Below are 25670 nucleotides of genomic sequence, written 5' to 3'. Positions count from 1 at the left end.
GGGCGGACAGTCTGTGACAGTCCGGGACAGAAGGGGGCAGGAGGAGGCCGGGCTGGGCCTGGGACTTTTCGTGTTGATCCAAGGCGTTTGACAACCCACGTTGCCTTAGTAAGATCGTACTATCTCCTATCGGGTTGTGATCAACTGTGATAGTCAGTGGAGGGTATTGGGATCGGGTTGTTCACTACTGTATGCTGTTATTGTCTAGGGTGTCTCGATTGTGTCTATAATGTCCAAAGTGAAAACGCTCCGGCAACAGCCACCCTGGATAATTATTTGGTGAAGATGGTGGACAAAATCAATCTTGAACGGCGTAAATCTCTGGGGCGAGCGGGACCTCACGTTCCAACCTCCCCTTCACCTCATCTATCCACCTCCTTGTCTACCTCCCACCAGGAAGTTAGTATTAACCCTAATCATCAGGATAGTACTACTTTGACGGCGTCTATAGATCAAGTCTGCCCCGATAATTCAACATCCGGGGTTCTTATTGATATAGAACCTAGTCAGGCTGCCCTTATAGACCCACCGATACAATGTCCGACGGCCCCGAGATCTCAGAGAGTTTTGCGAAGGAATTGTAATAAGAACGTTCAATTAAAGCGAGGGGGGAGTCGTCCAAATAAGAGTGTGGATCCCCCACAAATTAGCGCTGTCTGTGACCATAATTCAACATCGGATAGTACCCCGGTTACCATAGACAGGGAGCAATTCAACCTCCTAATTAGTATTATTGACGCTAAGTTCGACCTATTTGTAAAACCTTTACTGATTAGGCTCGATATGGTCACCACTGAGGTAGCTAGATTGGGAGGTCTGCTGGAATCATACATTAATACCAGTACAGGCCCCCAAGATAAAGATAAGGATCTTGGAGGTAGTAATGTAACCTCGAAGATCTCTAGGGAGGTTACACTAACGACCTTGTCTAATACTCCTAAGCCTTTTTCTGGGTGCCGCACTGAGAAGGTATCTATTGTACCCAATCCCCCACAGATAATTGATCGAACTCTCTCATCCAATTCAGTCCCTGGGATTCAGGTGGGCAACAACACAGGGATTGTAATAAATCACGATTTACCACAGCTAGATTTAGCACCAGACTGTGCTCCCTTTGTGGCAGTCTTAACTAATGTCCCTTCAGTAAGAGGGTTTGGACACAATAACACTTACAGAGAATCTCATGCCTCATTGAAGAATAAGACTGTGGACTGGCTTCATCGGGAGTGCGGTTACCCGGTAGCTTTAGCAGATGAGATCTTAAGCACAAGAAGAATTAATTGGATAGGTAGATCACGTAAGAACTGTGGTGGTGATTTTGTTGTTGTTAATTTCAGAAATCCACAACTCGCATCCACTGTTTTACTAAGAGCTGCTTCACTCCCCTATCGAGACCAAGGGATTTCCCTTCGTCCCTTAGGTTATTTTTACAGACATTTATTTAACCAACCTAATACTGACCACACCAGGGCGGAAGCTAGAGACCCGAACCCATTTACTGGTTTTAATGTTGCTACGTCTAATAGATTTCAGCCCTTGAGTGGACTTGACTCAAATGATTGACTGGAATCTGTTATGATGAAACCAGGGGTTGCAACTGTTTCATCAGGAGGTGGGGGGGGGGAGATATATTATTGGGGGGTTTAAATACTATGGGATTATTTGACAATTGTAATTTCACAGCTAATTTCAATAATGATGCCAGATGCTGTGAAGATGGGAGGTTGGTTTTTGATGACCGGGGAGGGGTTATTTCGCCTAAGATTGTTCCTCAAGGTCAAAGTAGTCTAAGATCCTCGACCATTTCCCCCATTATAAGTTTTAACCCCCAGTCATGTTTAATTGCTAGCTGGAACGTTGCAGGACTCTTATCTAAGAATGCCTGCCTGGGATGGTTGGAGTTCATTAATGCTTTTAGTATAATTTGTTTTCAAGAGACATGGTGCAAGGACCCAATCAATTATAACGGCTTTGTTTCATATCAATTACCAGCTGTGGTATCGCCTTCGGGCAGGGCAAAGGTTGGGCTGCTGGTTTTGATCTCTGTTAAAGTTCCTATTATTATTAAAAAACATGTATTGGTTGGGGCCCATTCTCAGATTTTATGGCTTCAGCAGGAGCAAGGCAGAAACATTCTTTTAATTAATTTTTATAACATTATATTTGATTGTACTAGGCATCAGGTAGTGCTTGCCCTTGAGACCGCTTTGGATGATATTATAATGGAGTTTGATATCGATTTCGATTTCATTTGGGTGGGGGACTTTAACACTACTGTGTGTCCCTTTTCCACTCTAAGGGCCTGTGGATTTAATAACTGCTTTGGGGATGTTGACCTTCATTTCCCCCACAACACCTATGGGGATTCATTGAATAAAATCCTGACTACTTATGATTTGTAAATTTTGGTTAATTCCAAAGACGCTTCTGGAGAAATCATCCCCACGTTCACGGGAAGGAATGCAAATACTGTAATAGATTTTATTTGCATATCCTCTAGTTTTAGTCCGTGGTGTATGACCCCTGTGGTCGTGGTCAATCTGCTTAGTGATCATAATTGTATCACTATTGAGGCTATTCTTTGGAAGGTGATACATGGCCCTAAAATTTGTACTATTGATAATATTGAGCCGTACCGCCCGAATGGAACCAGAATTAGATGGAAAGGAGATAAAGCGATTATTATGTCAAATTCCATCGTCGAAAGCTGTTTATCAGAAATCACTACCATTTTAGAGAGTGAGGAGGTTACCTATGAAATTGTATGTAATTTTATTGACATTAATCTTATTATAGATAATAAATTTACTAAAATTGGCAAGGGCAAGATATTCCAACAAAAGGGATGGTTCGACCACGCTAGTACCATTGCACTCAAGGGACTGAAAGCAGCATTGGCAGCCAAGCCAAGAGACAACATTGTGGTTAGAGAGTTTAGAGCCACTTATCAGGCTGCAGTTAAACGTAGGAAGAACGAATTAGGGCAAGAGGCCTGGGACAAACTAGATCAGGCAGCCGCAACTTCGGATTCCTCCTTATTCTGGGCCACAGCTAACTGTCTGTTTTTGAAGGACAACAAGATGCCCGAACTGACGGCTAATGTCAGTGAGGAGAACTGGATTACCCACTTTTCTGCTATCTTTGACTCAGACAGAACTAGGGGTGGGCATGAAGACGGGTGGCCTATCGTCCCTTTGGACATTTCCACCGTCGAAGTGCAGAGAAGTATTACCTATAGTAATGGTGGGAAGGCCCAGGGGCCCGATGGGTTGCCGATTGATCTGTATAAGCTAGTTCCGGAATTGTGGGGCCCGTTGCTAACTAACGTTTTTAATGCTGCTGTCAGTAAGTGTGTTCCACCTACTTGGGAGGAATCTATTATTATCCCTATATATAAGAAGGGAGATAGGGGGGATGTGAAGAATTATCGCCCCATCTCCCTTCTTGATTGCTCAGTGAAAATCATGAGTCGGGTGCTGTTGGTCAGGTTGGAAGAATGGGCCGATTCAAAAAGCATTTTGGCTAATTGCCAATATGGCTTTAGGAAGGGACGTGGGACAGTGGAACAATGTCTCAATCTCGAATTATTAATAGGGAAATATACTAAGGCTAAGAATGGCTCTCTTTTTCTCTGCTTCGCGGATTTGAGCAGTGCTTTCGACATTGTGGATCATAGCATTTTATGGGTCAAGCTACTTGAAATGGGGGCACCTGAGGGCATTGTTTATTTTCTGGCCCGACTGTACGCAAATTTAAGTTCTAGCGTCCGCTTTGGTCCGGGTGGGGAGCGCACTTCAAAGTTTAAGATCCGGCGTGGTATAAGGCAGGGGTGCGTTCTTGCCCCCTTGCTTTTTACTCTTTTTATCAATGAAGTTGATTCTGTACTAAAGACGGTCGTGGCAGATGCCCCAAGAATTCATGATTTTAACGTCCCAGTTTTACTTTACGCGGATGACGCCGTGATCCTATCTAGGACCCCTATAGGCCTCCAACGCCTGATGGACAGATTTTCATTGTTCATCAAGGAGAGAAAGTTGTTGATCAACAAATCTAAAACCTATATCATGGAATGTGGCACGGGGCGTAAAAAAACCCATTCCTATTTTATTGACGGGCATAAGGTGCAAACAGTGGACACCTTTAACTATCTTGGCATTACCTTTTCTAAGAATTACAGCTGGACTAGCGAGATTACCTATGTCCGGGCCAAGATGGCGAAATGTGCTCATGGGGTGTTCAAGTTTGCTACCAAAATAGGGGATAAACGGATCAAAGACATGTTAAAAATATACCAAATGAGATGTCTTTCAATTGCCCTTTATGGTGCTGGGGTCTGGGGTTACGCCACGGCAGGGAATCTTCAAGTGGAGGAAAATCTCTTTTTAAAAAGACTTTTGTGCTTACCCAAATCTGCCTCCAACGATCTGGTGCACAGGGAGTTTGGGATCCAACATCTCTCAGACTTGATCACTTTAAGACCATTAATGTTGTGGCGTGCCATTTGGTCAAAGGAAGAGACCACCTTAAATAGAGCAATCATTAGAGATTGTTTCTCTATTGATGGTCACTTGAAGATCCCCTGGATCAATTTTGTTGTGAAGAGTTTTTTAGAAATCTATGGCTTTGATATAAGAGTGGACAGTTATGCTGCTTCTAGCCTGTCCAAAGCTGAGATGAAGTCTGCTTTTACGAGTTACAAATCAGAGAGGCGGGGGAGGGATAATAGCCATCTTACTACCTGTATGTTCTACCGAAGATATTGTGAGAACGTTGGTTACCAACCGTATCTGAGTTATGTAACCCGAGCGTCCCACCAGTTTGTTTTAACAAGATTAAGGTTTGGGATTATACACCATTTGGTGGTCTTCCCCTGTATTAAAAAACATCCGATTGGTCCTTGCCCATGTGACAATACCTCAGTACAAAGCACATTGCACTTTCTCTTGTTGTGTAAATTTTATGGTAACTTTCGTTTAGCCTTTTTAAAACCTCTTTCTATGAAGTATGGAACTAGAAACGTTCATGATTCTATGAAGTTGCTTTTTAACTCAAACCTGATGTATCTTTTTTTACTGCTACCTTTCTTCTTCAAGCAGTTAAAGCAAGAACTAGCATGATTCTTTAATTGTCTTTTAACTTGTATTTAGTACTGTATTTTTAAATGGTTTTTTATGAAGTTGTACTTGTGTAAATGTTTGTGCTTTTATGGACTTTGTGTCTAAGCTCCGAATAAAGCCTTTTGAATTGAATTGATTGCGGTTGGTAAACCTAGGCACACTAGCTTACTCCGACCTCCTTACATGTGAATCCACAGTAACACTTGCGGTAGTTTTTGGACTATTATATCCGTCAATACTCGTGTCCGCACTAAGGTGTTCCAATAAAGTTTCATTTAAGGACTACCTTTTAAACTGCACACTTTATGACACGGTCACGCTCTACAGCAATCATGTGGACACTTGTGAGCTAACGTTCCCTGGGAGAGTCACCGGTGAGTCGATATCCGCACATGATACTTGGTTTTTACTTTTGAAGTTTGGAAACCGGCCATTAGTTTGTCTAACATGTTCTTTATTTACATGCTCTGTCCTTAGAGCCAGAGCGCGACATTACTGCTTATCGGCAAGACGTTGTCTTTACACATTTCACTGGGTGTTTGGCATACCGGTATTATTCGGTTTTGGTTTACCTTGGTTTCGTTTTTCTTTTGTTTCACAGAACTTTGAGTTCATTGTTACACACTTCATGGTAAGCGTTTGAGTCGAGTTTCGGATAACACACCAAGACTTTTTGGACTTTCATTATATATTTCTTCAAGTTCCCTTTTTCGTAGATACGTATGGACTCGCGTACACGGAAGGTACTTCATGGCACTAGGTTTTGATTCCATTGGTTCACGCACCTGAGAACCACTGTGTTTTTGCATAAGCCACATTTTTAGCAGTAACGCCACTGGGATAACGTCAGGCTTCACGCATCTGGTCACGGACGCACCTTCCAGCACACCGCCCTTTCCTTCTTTCAATTCATGTCTATAGATTGTGTCTTACCTTCATTGGTTCTTGTTTTCACGCTTGCTTTATCACGCATTGGGAATTGTGTGTGCAAATTCTACCTTGCTGATCTTGTGACTTACTTAATACATAAACATTGACAATGATTTTTATTTTTGTTTTCTATTCTTGTAATTCCAAACAGAGGCAGCTATCAGTTGCTCATCAAGTGCATATAATTGATGTAATTTTGTCATAGGTACCCCTGAAGAAGGGTTCTTTTACCCGAAATGCATTGGGTCATTGTTTGTTTTATACCTTGAGCATTATCAAGTTGTAACATTGATTTGGATATCTATACTGTACTTGCTGGTTAATATCAAATTATGTTTCTTTTGTATCAAGTTGAAGATGAAATAGAAATGTATCTTCAAACTCATTTTGGTTCAAAAACATTATTGAAAATTTTATTGAATGTGTGAAATGTGAGAAAAGAAGATAAATTAACGGAAACCGTAGTGACATTGCTGTGCACTGCGCAGGTTCGGATTTTTCCGGGTCTTCATATTTGCAACAAAACGTAACTGCAATGTTCAAATAACACTAGACATATTTAGACACTGTCATTTTTAATAGAATTGTGATGATTTTTTCTTCCTACTTGGGGGGGGGGGGGTGGCATTAAAAACTTTGAAGACCACTGGCTTAGGAGTTACACATTTAATAGTTAAAATTCGGTTTTACAGTCAGAGAGAAGGGTTCATTTTGACAAGTGGGCTCAGGCTACACACCTAGGCCACAGTATAGTGGTAGGAATACTTCCACCGGCGAACTTTAAGGTCCGTGCCCGCAGCGTGTTTCTAGCATTGTGTACCATGGCCTTAACGGAAAGTGGGGTATGCCAATTTTGCACTGCTTTTAGGGGTCAGAGCACAAACACAGGGGACTGGAAAATAGATGAAGTGTTCAGAGTCCAAATACCAGAAGCATCAGACCATATTCGCACCATCCCCATTGCAGATGGGGAGGATGCCACAACTCTATGCCAGATAGGTAAAATAAAGAATTAATCCAGAGCAGGTCCATGCTTGGAGTTGTGACCATCCAAACAACTGCATGCAAAACTCCTACACTGTGTGGAATATCTATGAACATTGTAGAGGTAAGACTAAATGCTAAGAATGTATTTAATTGAAGGATAACAATTAAATATTCCATATTATGTGGAAGTTCTCTGCAGTAACTTGGAAGACCAATACATACATGTTGTCCTTTATTACTAAATATTGCGCTAATGAAGAGATTGTTAGGATTATAAAAGACTATGCTATTTGCATTTTCTATATAGTTTGATTAATTAATTAAAATTTTGGAATGCCATAATGAGATTAGAAGGGTTGCTTTGCCTTGATATAATATGGGTAGCAATGTATATATCTGTAAAAATCATTATGGCTACAGTTAGGAATAAACTTGCAGGCCAATAATAGGACACACAAACTGTATATGAGACATTCATCTTATTAATAATCAATGTTTATATTTTATATTGTAGCGTTGTATCATGACCTTCACTGTTTTCCACAAATAAAGAGGATACATTTTAAGGTTACATTTATTTATTTTGTATTCATTAAAGAAGGTTAGTTGACTACCACTGTTATCTGTATTTGAAAATCATGTGACTAGATCAAAAACGGAATAATGCACAGCATGTGAATCTAGAAAGGATTCACGCTGCAAAAACTTCATGCCATAGATGTGCTCTAAGAGGAAATATTAAAACGTTTTAAAATTGTTTATAAGATCAGAAGAAATTCAATGTACAACAGTTTATTCAAATATTAAATATACACACACACGTTATTGCAATGATCTAACTTTTTTTATCGTCTACTTGTTTTAAAACTATTATACAGCCCTAAAGTGACTTGCCATGAAACACACACGTCTGCGGTCTCTGGCAGTGATACTTTGTGTTCAAAACACAAATAAAATAAAGTATTACTTTTTATTCCAACTAAGGTGCATCTGAACTTGTAACTTTGTATTATAAAATGTGCACCCCTGGAACCAGGGTGTTTAGCCAGAGCTGTATTTACAGTGCTTCCCTGTGGACCAAACATTTATAAATGCTTCCCACACCAACCGCCCCCCACCCACCCCTCCTGCAAAAAAAAAATGTTATCAATAACAGTAAAACACGTCACATGGTGCATTTTATAACGCTTTCTTCAGGCGCATATTAATTAAATGCGATTGTTTATGACAGTGCAATTTAGCGCCCGTCTAAGAAATAACACACAGGCTGAAAGAGGGGGTGGCGGATGTCCCTGTGAGGTGAGGAGTGTTGGGTATGAAGAAACAGAGGCTGGACTGACAATTTAATGTTAAAACACGCAAGGCTTTAAAAAAAATACACACTGAAGCTGGAGTTTCACTTCTCTTACCAGTTCCTCTTGGGTGTCAATCATCGCCAGGGAGGAGTTCATTGCAGCGCACGAGTCTTCGGCCTCCGTCCAGTTTCCCTGAGCTTCAGAGAAATAATAACACTTGCTTCGGTACCAGATCCAGTCATCGCCACAAGGGGGCAGCACTTCACCGTCCTTTCCATTCTCTGCAGAACTGCTCTGCACATCCTCGATCTGGAGCTGGCGCTCAGTGCAATGGTTATTCTTGAGAGCTGATAAAACAGAAATTAAACTTAAAATCCGGACAGAGTCAGACAACAAAAATATTTGTGATCAGAACCATACGATACTACGAGCTATGCTAAAGAGTACGTGACCTGTCCAATGACGGGCGCCTGTCCCATGACTGCCCTGGAAGGAAGCGAGCCGTGCACCTAGGGGAGGACAGGCTGCTACAGTGGGACAGGCCGGAGACTGACTGGAAGGGGCTGACACTCCGCAAACAAGGGCGGGCGTCTCCTGGCTCACACAAAGTAAAACTGCCTCTGGGCCACACCGAAAAGGCCTCGCTACAACTAGGGACACACACAACATACCATACCGAATTTGGGGACCGGCCATTGTTCGCAATACAATCTGTATTTACTATTCTAGGGAAGGCTAAAAAGGGGACCGGGGCAAATCTAACTGCACTTTTATTTTTTTGATACATTCGCTCGAAAGTACCTTAACACACTATTGCTAGCGGTCCTCATAACTCACCCGTTCTCACAAAGATAGTGTTTAGCAGGTTCTGAGAAGGATGACCCACACTGTGAGGACGGACTGGACTGATGGACAGACAGACACTGGGTTTAAACACTCTGGAAATAAAGGCACATAGCTGGTGTGTGCAAGCAGAATATCATTGTTATACCAAATCCTAAATATCGTTTACAAAAATATTGGCCATTAATAGAAAATCTATAACCAGAGACTACATTTTTGCAAATAAGACCATTTTTGATCTCAAATCATATTGTGACACACAGCACTGACCACTGGATGAAAACAAGTATTTGCAATGCAATCGGTCTCACCTTTGGGCCTTGTAAGTATTTAGCCACGCAGCACATTGTCTGCAAGTGGGGGCCAAAAGTTGTTCCACCAACCAGGATGACGGGGTCCAACATTCGGAAAGAGAGAATGTGAGGAGATGGGTATAGGCAGGCAACACACACACAATTCACTGGCTTGGAACTAAGGCACGGGGCACAGGTATTGCAGGAGGCACAGATTAAAAGGCAGGAGCCGAGAAAGCATGAGCTTGGGACTTAGGCAAATTTGGTAAATTGCTAAGCTAGGCAGGAGTCAGGGTTTCATGCAGGCGGGTTGTTCGGCCAGAAGCACTGGTAGGGGAGGAGAGTAGTTCCTTTAACGACTCAGGCAGGGTTTCTGGCAAGGGGCAGTGCCCAACCACTCTCATATCAACAGTCTGAGTACCAGTTCACTTTTGTCCACTGCCTAACGTACCTTTAGTGGACATTCTAAAAGCTGGTGCAGTCCTGGGATTTGCTCACACAGGGCGGTGCTCAGCAACAGGTTGTGCACATTGGCTGCTGTGGCTCTGGGAAATTGGTGCAGACAAATAGGTCTAAGTCATCGAGGTGCTGAAGGCCGCAGGGGGCTGTCATGGTGACAGAGGGCTACCGGGGTTGGGACTCCCAAGAGTGGCATGCGCAGGGCTAATTACAGTATTTCAATTACTACTACTACTGTTTAGGGCTCTAATGTTGAATACTGTACGTGGAGATCTTTATATTGTGTCTTCCAATGCTGCGGTCATAGCCAGACTGATAATGTACTGGAAGTAAGGATGGTAGGGGGGAAGAGTTCTAAAAAGGAAGGAAAGCCCAACTGTAGGAGGGGAGAGTGTCAGAGGAGGAGCGCATAGTTTTGAGGAGAATGTGCCGTTAGCAACTGGGTAAACAATAGGGGAACTTGGTGTGTAGCCATATTGGGATTATTGGCACCTATTTGCACGAGAGAGGGCGAGTTGTTGAAAATTGGGTGTAGACTTGCCGTGCGTGCTATTTTGAAGAGGTTACGGCACCTCCTGTGATGGCCTCTTCATGCCCCCTCTTACTGAGTTGGAGTCGGTGGTCAACCCGTTCTACTGGGACTTCAATCATGCACGGAGCTATGGAGAACAAGCTGGAACACTAGCAGAAAATTACAAATAAAAAAGATCATTTAGTGAATAAAGAAAAAAATACCAAGCACCCAGAAAAGGGAGAGGAGGAGGGATGAGGGAGGTGTTCAACACAGACAATGGGAGGGGAGTGGGAGCTTTACACCACGGAGAGCATGAGGAGGGTAGGGAAAGGCTAAAAGCAACAGGGCAATGGGAGAATGAAAATCAGGACCCGGTGCGGCGCTTGCAGCTACGGTGCACGAGCAGGGAATACTAGCAGAAAAATTAAAATTGCTACGCAACACTAACATATATGGCTGATCGTGAAATAATACATGCAACAGGGGCAATCTCCAGGACATGACCAAAACAGCAAAAGGAGGGACAAATGAAAACTATTAACCAATGAAAACAAAGGAAATTCGAAACGCACATGAAGGAACCAATCAAAAGATATGGGCGTGCTGAATGCCCATAGAGAAGACACAGCATGCTTTGCAGAGCAGCGTATGCAGGTTGCCTAGGTTCGACCTAAAAATCTCAGAAAATTAGGACATGGGGTTCAAAGAAGTGCATGCAATTCTCAACAATTGCAGAATTTAGCTGGTAGTCTACGTACCATGAGGAGGCTGACGTACTGGCAGCAACGAGGAGAGGAGGGAACCTTGTGTCCGAAACCCAGGGGGACAGGCTCTAGAGACTCAGCGAGACGTGCTCAGGGGGGGCCTGCCTAACTTCCCCTTGATCTGACTCCCTTGGTGTGAGAAGTTGGCCTGGTATATGCTGTTCACTAGTTAAAGTGACCACCTTGTACCATGCCAAGCAACCCTTATGGTGTGGTTGTAAGTCAACCTTTTCGGACTAGCTGCCCTAGTGGTAGCGTAGGCTAAGCAGTCTTTGAGGCTAAACTCGTTAAAGCGTGTTAAGCAAGCTGTTTTACCATAAGTAACCCCCCTTTATCAAAATGAAAGGACACCACACAGATATATATTCAAAATATATATGTATTTATTTCTCAAAGTATCACCTAGACTCTTTATGAGCACAGGAGCACAAATCGTTAAACAAGAAAACGTTAGAATACACAGAAGTTGCACTTTATATGGATAGGCCCTGGTGGCCGATCAAACCATATACTAAAATAGTGGTATAAGTACCACGAATAGGAAAGGGAAAAGGCCTAGGGCCTCTTGAATCGCTGGGCCTACAAGGAGCTAACTTCAGTTAGTGACCAGGAGGTCCACGGGTCGCGTGTGCAGTGCGGAAAGTCACACGCGGGCTTCCATAGGTTTTCAATGGGTGCGTAAAAGTTACAAAGTTACTGCAAAAGGGATTTTCCGGATGGACTATGAACTCAGGATTGGAAACACAGACACTAGAGATGTTACTCTACACTTGGGCACAGGAGTGCCAGCTTTACCTCACCCACAGGATGCGGGTGCATAGGTCTCGAAGTGCGTCGGGTTTCTTCTATATGCTCAATGGAGCCTGAAGACAAAGATGCTGCAGGCGGTCGGTCCGGAAGGGATGCGGTGGATCCAAGGGTGGATCGGAGTTGTAGAAGACCTGTAAGCAGAGGGGACAGTGTTCACAGTCACTAGCCAGTGACCGGCGTGGCACCAGGTAGGTACCAGGCGATGTCGGGTGCAAACAGGCAAAGAGGTGTAGCTTGTCTCTGCAGCCACGTGGTCCCTGAAGGTCGACGACGTCCAGGAGTCGAGTCACGAGCTGCCCCACGCAGGCTCTCGCTGTCGGCGGTGTCGGCGACTTGATCGAAGCAAACAAGCCTTGGCAAAAGCAATTGTTGTGGAAAACGAAGTAAGCTGTTGGTTCTGACCAGCAAGGTCAGAGGTGCTGCTCCTTTGGAGGGGAGCAAGGGCCAGTCTGGAGCAACCAGACCAGCGGTGTAGTTTTCAAAGTTCGTCGCCAAGATGGCCACTAGCCAACGGGCCAGCAACCGGTTAGGCGCGTCGAGATGCAAAGTGCAGAGGGGCCCCACGCAGATCGTGGAGATGCTGGAGGGCTCACCTTTGGTGCAGATGCTGCTCGGATGTTGGGCTTCTCAGGACCCAAAGCACAACTTGGAGGGAGCCTCTGTTGTCGCGCTTGCAGCTTGTCGTGGTCTTTTCAAGATGGCTGGCTCCACGTGTCTCGGTGCCTCCACGGGTTCCTTCTTTTCAGGGACAGTGGATCGGGCGGTGAGAGGTCTGGAGGTCCAGGTCTTGTCAGTCTCTGGGCTCGGGCGGGAGGCGGCGGCAAAGCAGACGTCGAGTTGCTGGATGGTGCTTGCGTTAGCAAGGTGGTCACTCCCTGACCACAGGGGAGATTTACTTCAGTCCTCTGTGCAGCAGAGCGTCGAAGTTCCCGTCTTCTTCTTTGTAGTAAGTTGATTCCAGGATGTCTGAAGTCTTAGGACACAGCTCCTACCTTTAAACGGATTCTAGGGGCCGGACTACCTGCTAGGTCCCTCCCTAAGGGTGGGACCAGGAAGGGGGGTGGTTACACCCACAATCCTTTGTCCAGCTCGCCCCAGGCCCGGGACTGGTGTGCCCCAGGACCGGTTTGAACTGGAATATGCACCGAGGCTCCTTGTGAGCCTCAGGCATGTCTGATTCTATTCAGCCCTACCTGACCAATACACAAAATCCTGTCTGGGGTGGTGCTCGCACCTCTCCTGGCAGGAAACCCTTTGTCCACATCTCCCAAGCTGGAAGGACTCCCAGCAGCAGGAGGGCAGACTTGTGTCTGTGGTGGCAGCATCCATTTTGTGGAGCTGAGGCTATGTCTGATTTTACCCGGGTTTCAGGTACTGTACATGTCGTGTCACTCTAGAAGGGTGGAATGCTAACCCCGTCGCCAGAACTGACGAGGGGTTGGTATTCCAATTCGTATGACACCTTACTCGACATGTTTTGATAAAGCCAAACCAAAGATAGCATTTAACCGCGAGGTTCATAATGCACTTAAGAGTATATGGTATGACGATATCTGGAAACGGTAGAAGGAAGTTGTTCCGACCACTGCAGACAGGCTCAGCTCATGCCAGAGCACCATCTCACATGGAACCAAGCACTCTGCCTTCAGGATTGTTAAGGCCTGCCATAGGAGTGACTTATAGGTTAACATGTGTCCCATTTAAGGTTAGGTATAGGTATACTACACCTAAGTAAGAGGTGGTTACACCAACTTACCCCAGCTGAGTGATCAGCCAGTTGTGTCAAATTTGTTAGGCCAAGCCTGGGGTGGCATAATACATGCTTCAGCCCCTGGCAGGCCTTAGATACACCAATGCCCTGGGTACCTAGTGTACATTGGTACAGGGGCTTACAGGGTGATCCACTTCCAATTGGTTATGCACCTAGGGTGCATAGTGTCAATTTAGTTAGAGAGAACAGCAGGCTGGGGGTCTGATTAGCAGGCCCACAGCCTCAATATGTCAAAAACCAGTGAAGCAAAAAGCAAAAATTTGGGGTGACCATAGGATAGCAGACCCTACTCTCCTACACAACCCCCCCCCCTTCAAACGCAGGGACATTAAACTAGCCTTGACCAGTCTCGTCTTCATGTCCTAAGTGGAAGTACCTGGAGAGACCATCTGCATTCCCATGGTCTGTACCTGGCCGGTGCTCCACTGTAAAGTCCATCCCCTGCAGGGAAATGGACCACCTAAGCAGTTTGGGGTTTTCACCCTTCATCTGATTTAGCCACAAGAGGGGCTTATGGTCGGTCTGAATCTTGAAGTGAGTTCCAAACAAGTATGGCCTCAGCTTCTTCAGGGCCCACACCACAGCAAAGGCCTCCCTCTCAATAGCTGACCAATTCTTCTCTCTGGGGGTCAACCTTCTGCTAATAAAAGCAATGGGTTGGTCTTGACCATCTACATTAAGTTGTGACAGCACAGCTCCCACACCCAACTCAGAAGCATCTGTTTGGACAATAAACTCGTTGGAGTAGTCAGGACTTTTCAGGATAGGTGCAGAGCACATGGCCTTCTTCAGGTCATCAAATGCCTTTTGACAGCTTACTGTCCACTGAACCTTTTTGGGCATCTTCTTGGATGTCAGATCATTAGGAGGAGTCACAATGGACCCATAGTTCTTAACAAACTTCCTGTAGTACCCAGTCAAGCCCAAGAAAGCTCGAACTTGAGTCTGGGTGGTTGGAGGAGACCAGTCCTTGATGGATTGTATCTTACTCTCCAGTGGTTGAACTTGGCCTCCACCTACAAGGTGGCCCAAGTACACAACCTTACTCTGCCCTATCTGGCACTTTGTAGCCTTGATAGTGAGGCCTGCCTTTTGCAGAGCCTCAAGAGCCTTCTTCAGGTGGATCAGGTGATCCTCCCAGGTGGAGCTAAAGACAGCAATGTCATCAAGATGTGCTGCACAAAACTCATCCAACCCAGTAAGGACTTGATTCACCAACCTTTGGAAGGTGGAAGGTGCATTCTTCAGACCAAAGGGCATCACCACAAATTGGTAGTGCCCACCTGGGGTTGAGAATGCTGTTTTGGCCTTGGACTCCTCACCTAATCTGATTTGCCAATAGCCAGCTGTCAAATCAAATGTGCTCAAAAACTTAGCAGAAGCCAGTTTATCTATGAGCTCATCTGCCCTTGGAATAGGATGTGCATCTGTCCTAGTGACAGCATTGAGTCCTCTGTAATCCACACAGAACCTCATCTCTCTCTTGCCATCTTTGGTGTGAGGTTTGGGGACCAGAACCACTGGGCTAGCCCAGGGGCTCTCTGAGGGCTCAATAACACCCAGTTCCAGCATTTTGTGTACCTCAGCCTTTATACAGTCCCTGACGTGGTCAGGTTGTCTGTAAAGTTTGTTCTTTACAGGAAGACTGTCACCAGTGTCCACCACATGGGTACACCAGTCAGTTTGACTAGGTATCAGTGAGAACATATGCTGAAAGGATTGTAGAACCTGTCTACATTCCATCTGCTGATGATCAGTGAGGTTGCCTCCAAGGGTCACTCCTTCAACTGAACCATCTTCAGGGTTCTGAGACAACAGGTCTGGGAGAGGGTCACTCTCCTCCTCCTGTCCCTCATCTGTAGCCATGAGCAAGCCCATGTCTGCCCTGTCAACATATGCTTTTAACCTGTTAACATGGAGTACCCTGTGGGGACTCCTGGGAGTTCCTAGGTCCACCAAGTAGGTAACCTCTCCCTTCTTTTCCAGGATTGTATGGGGTCCAGACCACTTGTCTTGGAGTGCTGCTGGGGCCACTGGCTCCAACACCCATACCTTCTGTCCTGGCTGAAACTCAACCAAGACAGCCTTTTGGTCATGCCAAGCTTTCTGTAAGGCCTGGCTTGCCTCAAGGTTTTTGGATGCCTTCTCCATATACTCAGCCATCCTGGAGCGGAGACCAAGTACATAGTCCACTATGTCTTGCTTAGGCTTTTTGAGAGGTAACTCCCATCCTTCCTTCACCAAACACAGTGGGCCTCTTACAGGGTGCCCAAACAACAATTCAAAGGGGCTGTAGCCAACTCCTTTTTGTGGGACCTCTCTGTAAGCAAACAGAAGGCAGGGTAGAAGGATGTCCCATCTTCGCCTGAGCTTTTCAGGTAATCCTTTGATCATACCCTTTAGGGTCTTGTTGAATCTCTCAACAAGCCCATTGCATTGTGGGTGATAAGGGGTGGTGAACTTGTAGTTGACACCACATTCCTTCCACATAGCTGTCAAGTATCCTGACATGAAGTTGGTACCTCTGTCAGAAACCACCTCCTTAGGAAACCCCACTCTGGAGAATACTCCCAGCAGGGCCCTGGCCACAACAGGAGCTGTAGTGGTCCTAAGGGGAATTGCCTCTGGATACCTGGTGGCATGATCCACTACCACCAGTATAAATCTGTGCCCAGATGCAGTGGGAGGATCCATGGGACCCACTATATCTATTCCCACTCTTTCAAAGGGGACCCCCACCACAGGTAGTGGTATTAGGGGGGCCTTTGTTGTGCCACCTGATTTGCCACTGGCTTGGCAGGTTACACAGGAGCGACAAAACTCCTTGGCATCTTCATTCATGTGAGGCCAGTGAAAGTGAGGGACAAGCCTGTCCCAAGTCTTGTTCTGGCCTAAGTGTCCTGCTAGAGGAATATCATGGGCCAAGGTAAGAAGGAAGCCCCTAAATTGCAGAGGTATAACCAACCTTCTGGTTGCACCAGGTTTTGGGTCTCTAGCCTCTGAATAAAGGAGCCCTTCATCCCAATACACTTTATGGGTACCTTGAGCATTCCCAGCAGCCTCAGCAGCAGCCAGCTGTCTGAGGGGTTCAAGAGAGGGACAGGATAACTGCGCCTGCCTCAAGTCAGCCCTGGAAGGTCCCCCTGTCCCCAGAAACTCAACCTGATCAGGTTCAAGCTCTTCAGGGACAGTTCCTTCAGGGTTCTCTAGATCATCTTCCTGGGAAGGCTGATCATCACTCTGAGGCAGGGGGGAAGGCACAGCCTTGACCCTCCTGTTCTTCTTCTTGGAAGGTGCTTGGTCCATTGTTCCAGGATCCAAGACCTGAGGTTCAGTAAGGCACTTTTTGGCCTGTGACCTGGTCACAGCAAGGACATGTGGTGATATACCTAACATCTCTGCATGTGTCCTGTACTCCACTTCAGACCATAGAGAACTCTCTAGGTCATTGCCCAACAAACATTCTACTGGGAGGTCTGCACTAACCACAACCCTTTTGAGGCCAGTTACCCCTCCCCATGAGAAGTTAACAACTGCCACACTATGTGAAGTAGTGGCATTGCTGGCATTGGTCACCAGGTAATTCTCACCTGGTATGTACTGTCCAGGGTCCACAAAGCCTGGTGTCACCATGGTGACACTGGCACATGTGTCCCTGTAGGCTTGAGCCACTTTTTCATTTATTAAAGGAGTCTGTCTGTACTTGCCCAGGTTACTGGGGCTCACAGTCAGGGACAAATCCATGTCCCCATCACAGATCAAGACTGCCTGTGTAAGGGTTCTGTCTAGGTCAGAATCTCCTTTAGTTCCCATAGTGATTCCCACTACACCCTTTGTCTGGGGACCAACACTGCTAACAGTAGTACTGGGAGCAGGTGCCTTAGGGGCAACAGTGTTGGGGGCTCCACCCTTCTTACAATCACTAGTCCAGTGAGTTGTATTCTTGCAAGATTTGCACCAGGGTTTCTTTGGACCTTCTTTCTTCTTCCCTTTAGGTTGTTGGGACCCACCCTCATTAGTACTAGTTTGGGGCCCTGTTGAAGACTTCTGGTCTTTAGATTTCTGATCTCCCTTTTGGTCTGTTTTCTTCTGATCACCCCCTTGGCCCTGGTTCTGGTTCTTTTGCTTAACCCTGGTTCTGACCCATTTGTCTGCCTTCTTTCCCAATTCTTGGGGAGAGGTCAGATCTGAGTCAACCAAGTGTTGATGCAGTTGCTGGTTCTGACAGTTATTTAAAATCTGTTCTCTCATCATCAAATTGTACAATCCTGTATAATCAGGCACCTTACTTCCCAGCAACCAACCCTCCAAAGCCTTAGTGGCACATTCAATATATTCAGACCAGTCCTGAGTCTGTGTCTTCTGGGTATCTCTGAACATTAATCTGTACTGTTCAGTGGTTAAGCCTAACCCATCAACCAGGACACTCTTCAGGACTCTGTAGTTTCTGACATCCTCTTCTCTAACAGTGAGGAGTCTATCTCTGCCTCTACCTTCAAAGGAGAGCCATAAGATTGCTGCCCACTGGTCCTCAGGAACCTGCTGCACTTTGCAGGCTCTCTCAAGAGCAGTCATCCACTTGTGGATATCATCCCCACTATTGTCAAAGACCCTATCTTTGTCCTTAGGGACAATGCTGCCACCAGTGGGTATAGACCCACTCTCTCTAGGTTGCCTAGCCTTGAGCAGTTTTTCTTCCATCAGGGCTACTTCTAGCTCCTGCTTACTGATCCTCAACTGGGCTTCCTGCATTCTGGCCTCATGCTCCCTCCTCTGAGGGCTGGTCAGTCTCCTTCTGGAGTGACCTTGAGAGCCTCTAGAGGCATGAGAGGTATTAGATTCACCGGAGTGATTCCTCTGTCTCCCAGTCCCCTGGTTAAGTCCACTGGGGAGATTGAATGGGGGCAACCCATTGTCATTCCCCAATAGCCTTAAGTTAGCTGTGCCAAGTATAACACTTGGCACTGGGCTATTTCTCCCATCTGAACCCTGGCTACTGTCAGACTCACCCCCTTTGTCATCCCTATGCTGATCCTCATCATCTAAGGGGTGGCTACTAGGAAGGGGTGCTTCACTGGCATCTTCAGAAGGAGGGCCTCCTGTTCCAGTCCCTGAGGGGCCTAACTGGGAAGCTTTCCTAAGAGCTCTCTGATCTTCATCAGCTTGTAATAGCTCTCTGAGTTCAGCAGAGGTAGGGTTCCTGGGCTGTTTAAGGCCCCTGGAATTAGCCAGCTGCCTGAGCTCATTTTGACTTAGGGTAGCAAAGATGGATGGTGCCCTCTGGGGGTCACTCTCAACAGAGATGGGTACCTCGGACCCCTCTGCCCCAGCCATTGCTCTTAAGTGTGGGTGGATGTGTTGCAATCTACCTACACTTGGGTTTACCTACTAAACCTATCTAGTAGTTGTAGTCGGGGTGTGCTACTCCCTTTGCTCTACAACAACTAAGTTCAGTAGAACTTAAGTATATCTAATCTTGTTTTATATGTACCTAAAGGTACCTGTATGATCTTTCAATTGGTAACAAAGAGATTACAGAGGTAAAACACAGCAAGCTCAAATCCAACCGCTGCTCACCAATGTGAGAAGTTGGCCTGGTATATGCTGTTCACTAGTTAAAGTGACCACCTTGTACCATGCCAAGCAACCCTTATGGTGTGGTTGTAAGTCAACCTTTTCGGACTAGCTGCCCCAGTGGTAGCGTAGGCTAAGCAGTCTTTGAGGCTAAACTCGTTAAAGCGTGTTAAGCAAGCTGTTTTACCATAAGTAACCCCCCTTTATACCAATGAAAGGACACCACACAGATATATATTCAAAATATATATGTATTTATTTCTCAAAGTATCCCCTAGACTCTTTATGAGCACAGGAGCACAAATCGTTAAACAAGAAAACGTTAGAATACACAGAAGTTGCACTTTATATGGATAGGCCCTGGTGGCCGATCAAACCATATACTAAAATAGTGGTATAAGTACCACGGATCGGAAAGGGAAAAGGCCTAGGGCCTCTTGAATCGCTGGGCCTACAAGGAGCTAACTTCAGTTAGTGACCAGGAGGTCCACGGGTCGCGTGTGCAGTGCGGAAAGTCACACGCGGGCTCCCATAGGTTTTCAATGGGTGCATAAAAGTTACAAAGTTACTGCAAAAGGGATTTTCCGGATGGACTATGAACTCAAGATTGGAAACACAGACACTAGAGATGTTACTCTACACTTGGGCACCGGAGTGCCAGCTTTACCTCACCCACAGGAAGCGGGTGCATAGGTCTCGAAGTGCGTCGGGTTTCTTCTATATGTTCAATTGAGCCTGAAGACAAAGATGCTGCAGGCGGTCGGTCCGGAAGGGATGCGGTGGATCCAAGGGTGGATCGGAGTTGTAGAAGACCTGTAAGCAGAGGGGACAGTGTTCACAGTCACTAGCCAGTGACCGGCGTGGCACCAGGTAGGTACCAGGCGATGTCAGGTGCAAACAGGCAAAGAGGTGTAGCTTGTCTCTGCAGCCACGTGGTCCCTGAAGGTCGACGACGTCCAGGAGTCAAGTCACGAGCTGTCCTATGCAGGCTCTCGCTGTCAGCGGTGTCGGCGACTTGATCGAAGCAAACAAGCCTTGGCAAAAGCAATTGTTGTGGAAAACGAAGTAAGTTGTTGGTTCTGACCAGCAAGGTCAGAGGTGCTGCTCCTTTGGAGGGGAGCAAGGGCCAGTCTGGAGCAACCACACCAGTGGTGTAGTTTTCAAAGTTCGTCGCCAAGATGGCCACTAGCCAACGGGCCAGCAACTGGCTAGGCGCGTCAAGATGCAAAGTGCAGAGGGGCCCCACGCAGATCGTGGAGATGCTGGAGGGCTCACCTTTGGTGCAGATGCTGCTCGGATGTTGGGCTTCTCAGGACCCAAAGCACAACTTGGAGGGAGCCTCTGTTGTTGCGCTTGCAGCTTGTCGTGGTCTTTTCAAGATGGCTGCCTCCACGTGTCTCGGTGCCTCCACGGGTTCCTTCTTTTCAGGGACTGTGGATCGGGCGGTGAGAGGTCTGGAGGTCCAGGTCTTGTCAGTCTCTGGGCTCGGGCTCCGGCGGGAGGCAGCGGCAAAGCAGATGTCGAGTTGCTGGATGGTGCTTGCGTTAGCAAGGTGGTCACTCCCTGACCACAGGGGAGATTTACTTCAGTCCTCTGTGCAGCAGAGCGTCGAAGTTCCCGTCTTCTTCTTTGTAGTAAGTTGATTCCAGGATGTCTGAAGTCTTGGGACACAGCTCCTACCTTTAAACGGATTCTAGGGGCCGGACTACCTGCTAGGTCCCTCCCTAACGGTGGGACCAGGAAGGGGGGTGGTTACACCCCCAATCCTTTGTCCAGCTCGCCCCAGGCCCGGGACTGGTGTGCCCCAGGACCGGTTTGAACTGGCATATGCACCGAGGCTCCTTGTGAGCCTCAGGCATGTCTGATTCTATTCAGCCCTACCTGACCAATACACAAAATCCTGTCTGGGGTGGTGCTCGCACCTCCCCTGGCAGGAAACCCTTTGTCCACATCTCCCAAGCTGGAAGGACTCCCAGCAGCAGGAGGGCAGACTTGTGTCTGTGGTGGCAGCATCCATTTTGTGGAGCTGAGGCTATGTCTGATTTTACCCGGGTTTCAGGTACTGTACATGTCGTGTCCCTATAGAAGGGTGGAATGCTAACCCCGTCGCCAGAACTGGCGAGGGGTTAGTATTCCAATTCGTATGACACCTTACTCGACATGTTTTGATAAAGCCAAACCAAAGATAGCATTGAACCGTGAGGTTCATAATGCCCTTAAGAGTATATGGTATGACGATATCTGGAAACGGTAGAAGGAAGTTGTTCCGACCACTGCAGACAGGCTCAGCTCATGCCAGAGCACCATCTCACATGGAACCAAGCACTCTGCCTTCAGGATTGTTAAGGCCTGCCATAGGAGTGACTTATAGGTTAACATGTGTCCCATTTAAGGTTAGGTATAGGTATACTACACCTAAGTAAGAGGTGGTTACACCAACTTACCCCAGCTGAGTGATCAGCCAGTTGTGTCAAATTTGTTAGGCCAAGCCTGGGGTGGCATAATACATGCTTCAGCCCCTGGCAGGCCTTAGATACACCAATGCCCTGGGTACCTAGTGTACACTGGTACAGGGGCTTACAGGGTGATCCACTTCCAATTGGTTATGCACCTAGGGTGCATAGTGTCAATTTAGTTAGAGAGAACAGCAGGCTGGGGGTCTGATTAGCAGGCCCACAGCCTCAATATGTCAAAAACCAGTGAAGCAAAAAGCAAAAATTTGGGGTGACCATAGGATAGCAGACCCTACTCTCCTACACTTGGTCCCTGCAAGGAAAGGTGCAGTAAAGGCTCCGCAATTGTGGTGGGCCTGTAGCTGCCCAGGAAACCCCGGGGTGCTGAGCGGTTCCAGGCCTTGCACCACTGCAAGACAAGACATACCTGCGGCTCATGTGCTCCTGAGCCATTTCTCCCCAGACAGCAGCTCCCTGCTGCAGGCCACCTAACAGCTACACCTACTACATGCCCGATCAGGACACAGAGGTGAGTGAATGTGGGGGTGCGGCTCTGATACTTGCGTGGGGGAGGTACAGCGGACAACAGGACAAGCAGTGAGCAGAGAGAGAGAGGAGCGGTGCAAGACTGTCAAGAGCCCTTCTTAAACCGGTGAGGGAAGGGCTCTGGGTGAAGAGGTACTGGTGCCTACCACCCATTCAGTGGGATCAGCCTCGATGTTTCTGCCCTCTGTACCCCTCACTTCACCGCCTCCAGTTGCTCTACACTACACCAAGTGCTCCATCAGCCACCACAATCCACTGATTGCCCTCAGCATTCAGTGCCACAGCCACTTGCAAAGACATGAAGCAAAAGGGGAGTGTAGCAGCTGTACCCAGCAGCTGCTGAGTGTGTGCCACAGGCACCTTCGGAAGTCCAGTTTGCAAGTGTCCAGGAGCCACACTCGTCTCTACACTGCAGGCCCTTCACCGAGGCCAGAGCAGAATCAAAACAGGACAAACAATAGACCGCGGCGTTCAATGTGACCAGCGCGGCTCCAAACTCAGCTGGGCTCTGGGACCAGGGAGTGTGTGCTTGTGCCCCTCTGGAGGGGTGTGGCGACGAAGATCTATCATGGCCTGGGGTCCACTCCTGGCATCAAGCCTTCGCTGTAACCAACATCTTAAGGCACAAAGTGGCCACCACCCAACCAGTACAAACTCACCTGATCATTCCTCCTAGTAAACTCAACCTATTCAAGCTATTCAAACAGAAATTGTTCATCAGCAGCCCTAGCACCAGTTCTAGGCACTAGGAAAAAAGGGAAACACAAACAAACGAAGTCACGGAAGACAAGGAAGCACAAGGCTCAGCCAAGAACACAATGAGGTCGGGGAGGACAAGGGGGCCACAGCCCACGAACCCGGGAGGCACAAAATGCAGGAAGGCGGCCCTAACAATTAAAGGTGAGGAAACTCAGCCGCTAACAGCATTAGTCTCCCTCAACCCAGTGACACAGGGCTCACCACCAGGAAGCACCATAGATCAGGAGGTCCTATGGAAGACCTTCACCAACCTCTCCTAGCCAAAAATCTCCTCTAAATTCTTCTTTCTAAAGGATGCAGGATTTTGATCCAGTAGCGGGATACAAGCCCTACCGGACTCCATTTATCCGCAGTTCAATTACTACAACGTCAAGCAGCAGCGGAGCAGATGGACGAGACTGACAGGCACCCTCGACTCATACTGTGGGAAGAAACCTAAGAAGGGAGGGACATACCGACCCTAAACACCACCACGCCGCCATCGCACGGGCCCTAAAACTGCCTGCAAGCACCGATGCATACAGGACTCATCCAAGAGATGGAACTAGAGCAGACAAACTCGCCCCACCAAACAAATTACTTCCCTCACAACCCAGAAATTCATCCCATGCAAAAATAGGATGGCAGCAAAAATGAGTCAGAGGGCGAAGCTATGGATCAAGAAATAACTACACCACCCTTAAGCCCCTCCCAGCCCCCCCCCCCCCTCGACTCCCTTAACCCACTGTTGATATTGTCAGGCCAAGGGTTGGGGGCCAACAAGATCCAGGAGGACGAGTCGTAAGTCCTTTCTCATCTAGGCACCCATGAATAGGCCGACATGGAAGCATCTTACTTGCTTGATCCCCCAAAAGGCCCCACACACAGATCTCTTCCAATGCAGTGAAGAAAAAAAGAAAAGAAAAATGGACTCCAAAGCAGAGCCCTTTCAAATATCACGGCTCTGCCCCAAATGACCACTGTGTGCACTTCCCTGCTAAGTACTATGCAACGAACTGTGGAAGCCCTCCAGTACCAGTATGACAAGATGGACATAAAACTGACGCTTCAACACCCTGGCCCTATACGTCGGAGGAAGCAATGAAAAAGTAGGGAATCTTAACTCATTAATAACTCAAGCCCAACTGGAAGCAAATTTGATCTGCAGCTGTGGGCCGATTGTTGAGAAACTATCTTCCCTCCCATCTATGCTGTCCAATTTCCTTGATGATCTGAAAATGGATACGACAGACTGCAAGGAAGCTCCAAACTCAAAATCAACAGCTTTTAAAACACTAAGTTCGGCACAAGACGCTGTCAAAACCCCATATACAGTAAATAAAGGAAGCCCATCTAAGGAAGCTTCCCTCACCAGCTCAACACCACCTCAACCTGAAACTGTCCCGGCCCAAAATGCCAAACAAAGGCATCAACTCAGTAGAAACGTCTGCAACAAAAGACCCGAAACAAGTCAAATGACAGCATACCCACTTTTCTGCTCAAAACAACGGAACATGGCAGGAACCCACTCAAGGTCAACTTCCCAAACATCAAGTAACCTAGTAGCCAGGAGGCTGGCCCCATCAGAAATCAAAGGGAGGCCACCACACAAGGTACTTCAAACTCAGAAGCCAAAAGGTTCCACAGCAGACACCCAAGGAGGAGACCCCTACCCCCCCCCCCCCTTGGGGGAACCAGCTACTACCCTTAGAACTCCAAGCATTACAACTAGGGCAACACCGTACGTGCAGGCTCATCTTCTACAGGGAGGCCCTAGCAGAGACCTGTCAGTCGCCAGAGATCCTGCAACTGTCAATGAGAGGGAAAGCACAACCTTAATAGCAGCACAGACAAACCACAGGAGCTGGGACACAAGGACCATGGATACCTATGACCCACTCTTGGCCTCACAATTTTGCCAAACAAAACAGAGGGCCAAGTGCCAAGAGCGGCCAGCACAGAAGGTCCATCTGGTCAGTGGGGATAGGCACAGGACCACCACACATTGACAGCACAAACCAACCATGGAGATGGGGCATGCTTCTGAAACCTGAATTCAAGTCAAAAAGGAACTGTGATGTCCTGAATGGAGGTAACATTTTGCAGTTAATATCAACTATTCCAACTCTGAGACATAAAAACAAGTGATCTACTTTCAATAGAATTTATCAGGACAGATGCACACTCTGAAAGAGAAAACTGCCAAGGCCACATGGAGATCATCGTTGCTGGTCAACAAAGTACAGGGTGAACATGAAATATTCAAGTCATGGGACATAAGCATCTCGCTCTACTGCAGTGCAGGATACCCTTTTACACTACTCACCTACATAGGGAACAAAATCATCAGCAACAGGAAAACCACAAACTCAGTGAAGCGCGTGGCCAATTGTCTACAAGGGAGCAGGCACATAGCGGCCGCAATAGCTATCCCCATCCCCCTTCACAGCAATTATCCGGATACCACGACAGTCAGAGGATCACTAGAGCCATTACCCGGCTTGCGGGCACTTATTGACAAAATCTGCAAGAAAGGCCACCCAGAGCAATTCATTCCTTCGTCTCTGTTGATGGAA

At 47.0% G+C, this 25670-nt stretch overlaps 1 protein-coding gene across 1 annotated transcript in view; it reads right to left on the bottom strand.

Annotated features, from left to right (window-relative positions):
* The window catches only part of LOC146813010 (C-type lectin domain family 2 member B-like), a 123290-nt gene that overhangs the window by 68484 nt on the left and 29136 nt on the right, over positions 1-25670 (bottom strand). The window contains exon 3 of the mRNA XM_085620028.1: positions 8444-8676. Within this exon, the coding sequence (XP_085476154.1) occupies positions 8444-8676 (233 nt within the window). The remainder of the gene's footprint in view (positions 1-8443; positions 8677-25670) is intronic.

The sequence above is a fragment of the Triturus cristatus genome, chromosome 7, assembly GCF_964204655.1.
Source record: "Triturus cristatus chromosome 7, aTriCri1.1, whole genome shotgun sequence".
NCBI classification, from domain to species: Eukaryota; Metazoa; Chordata; class Amphibia; order Caudata; family Salamandridae; genus Triturus; species Triturus cristatus.
Note: the sequence above shows the minus strand (reverse complement) of the source record. Positions and strands in the feature narration are given on the sequence as shown.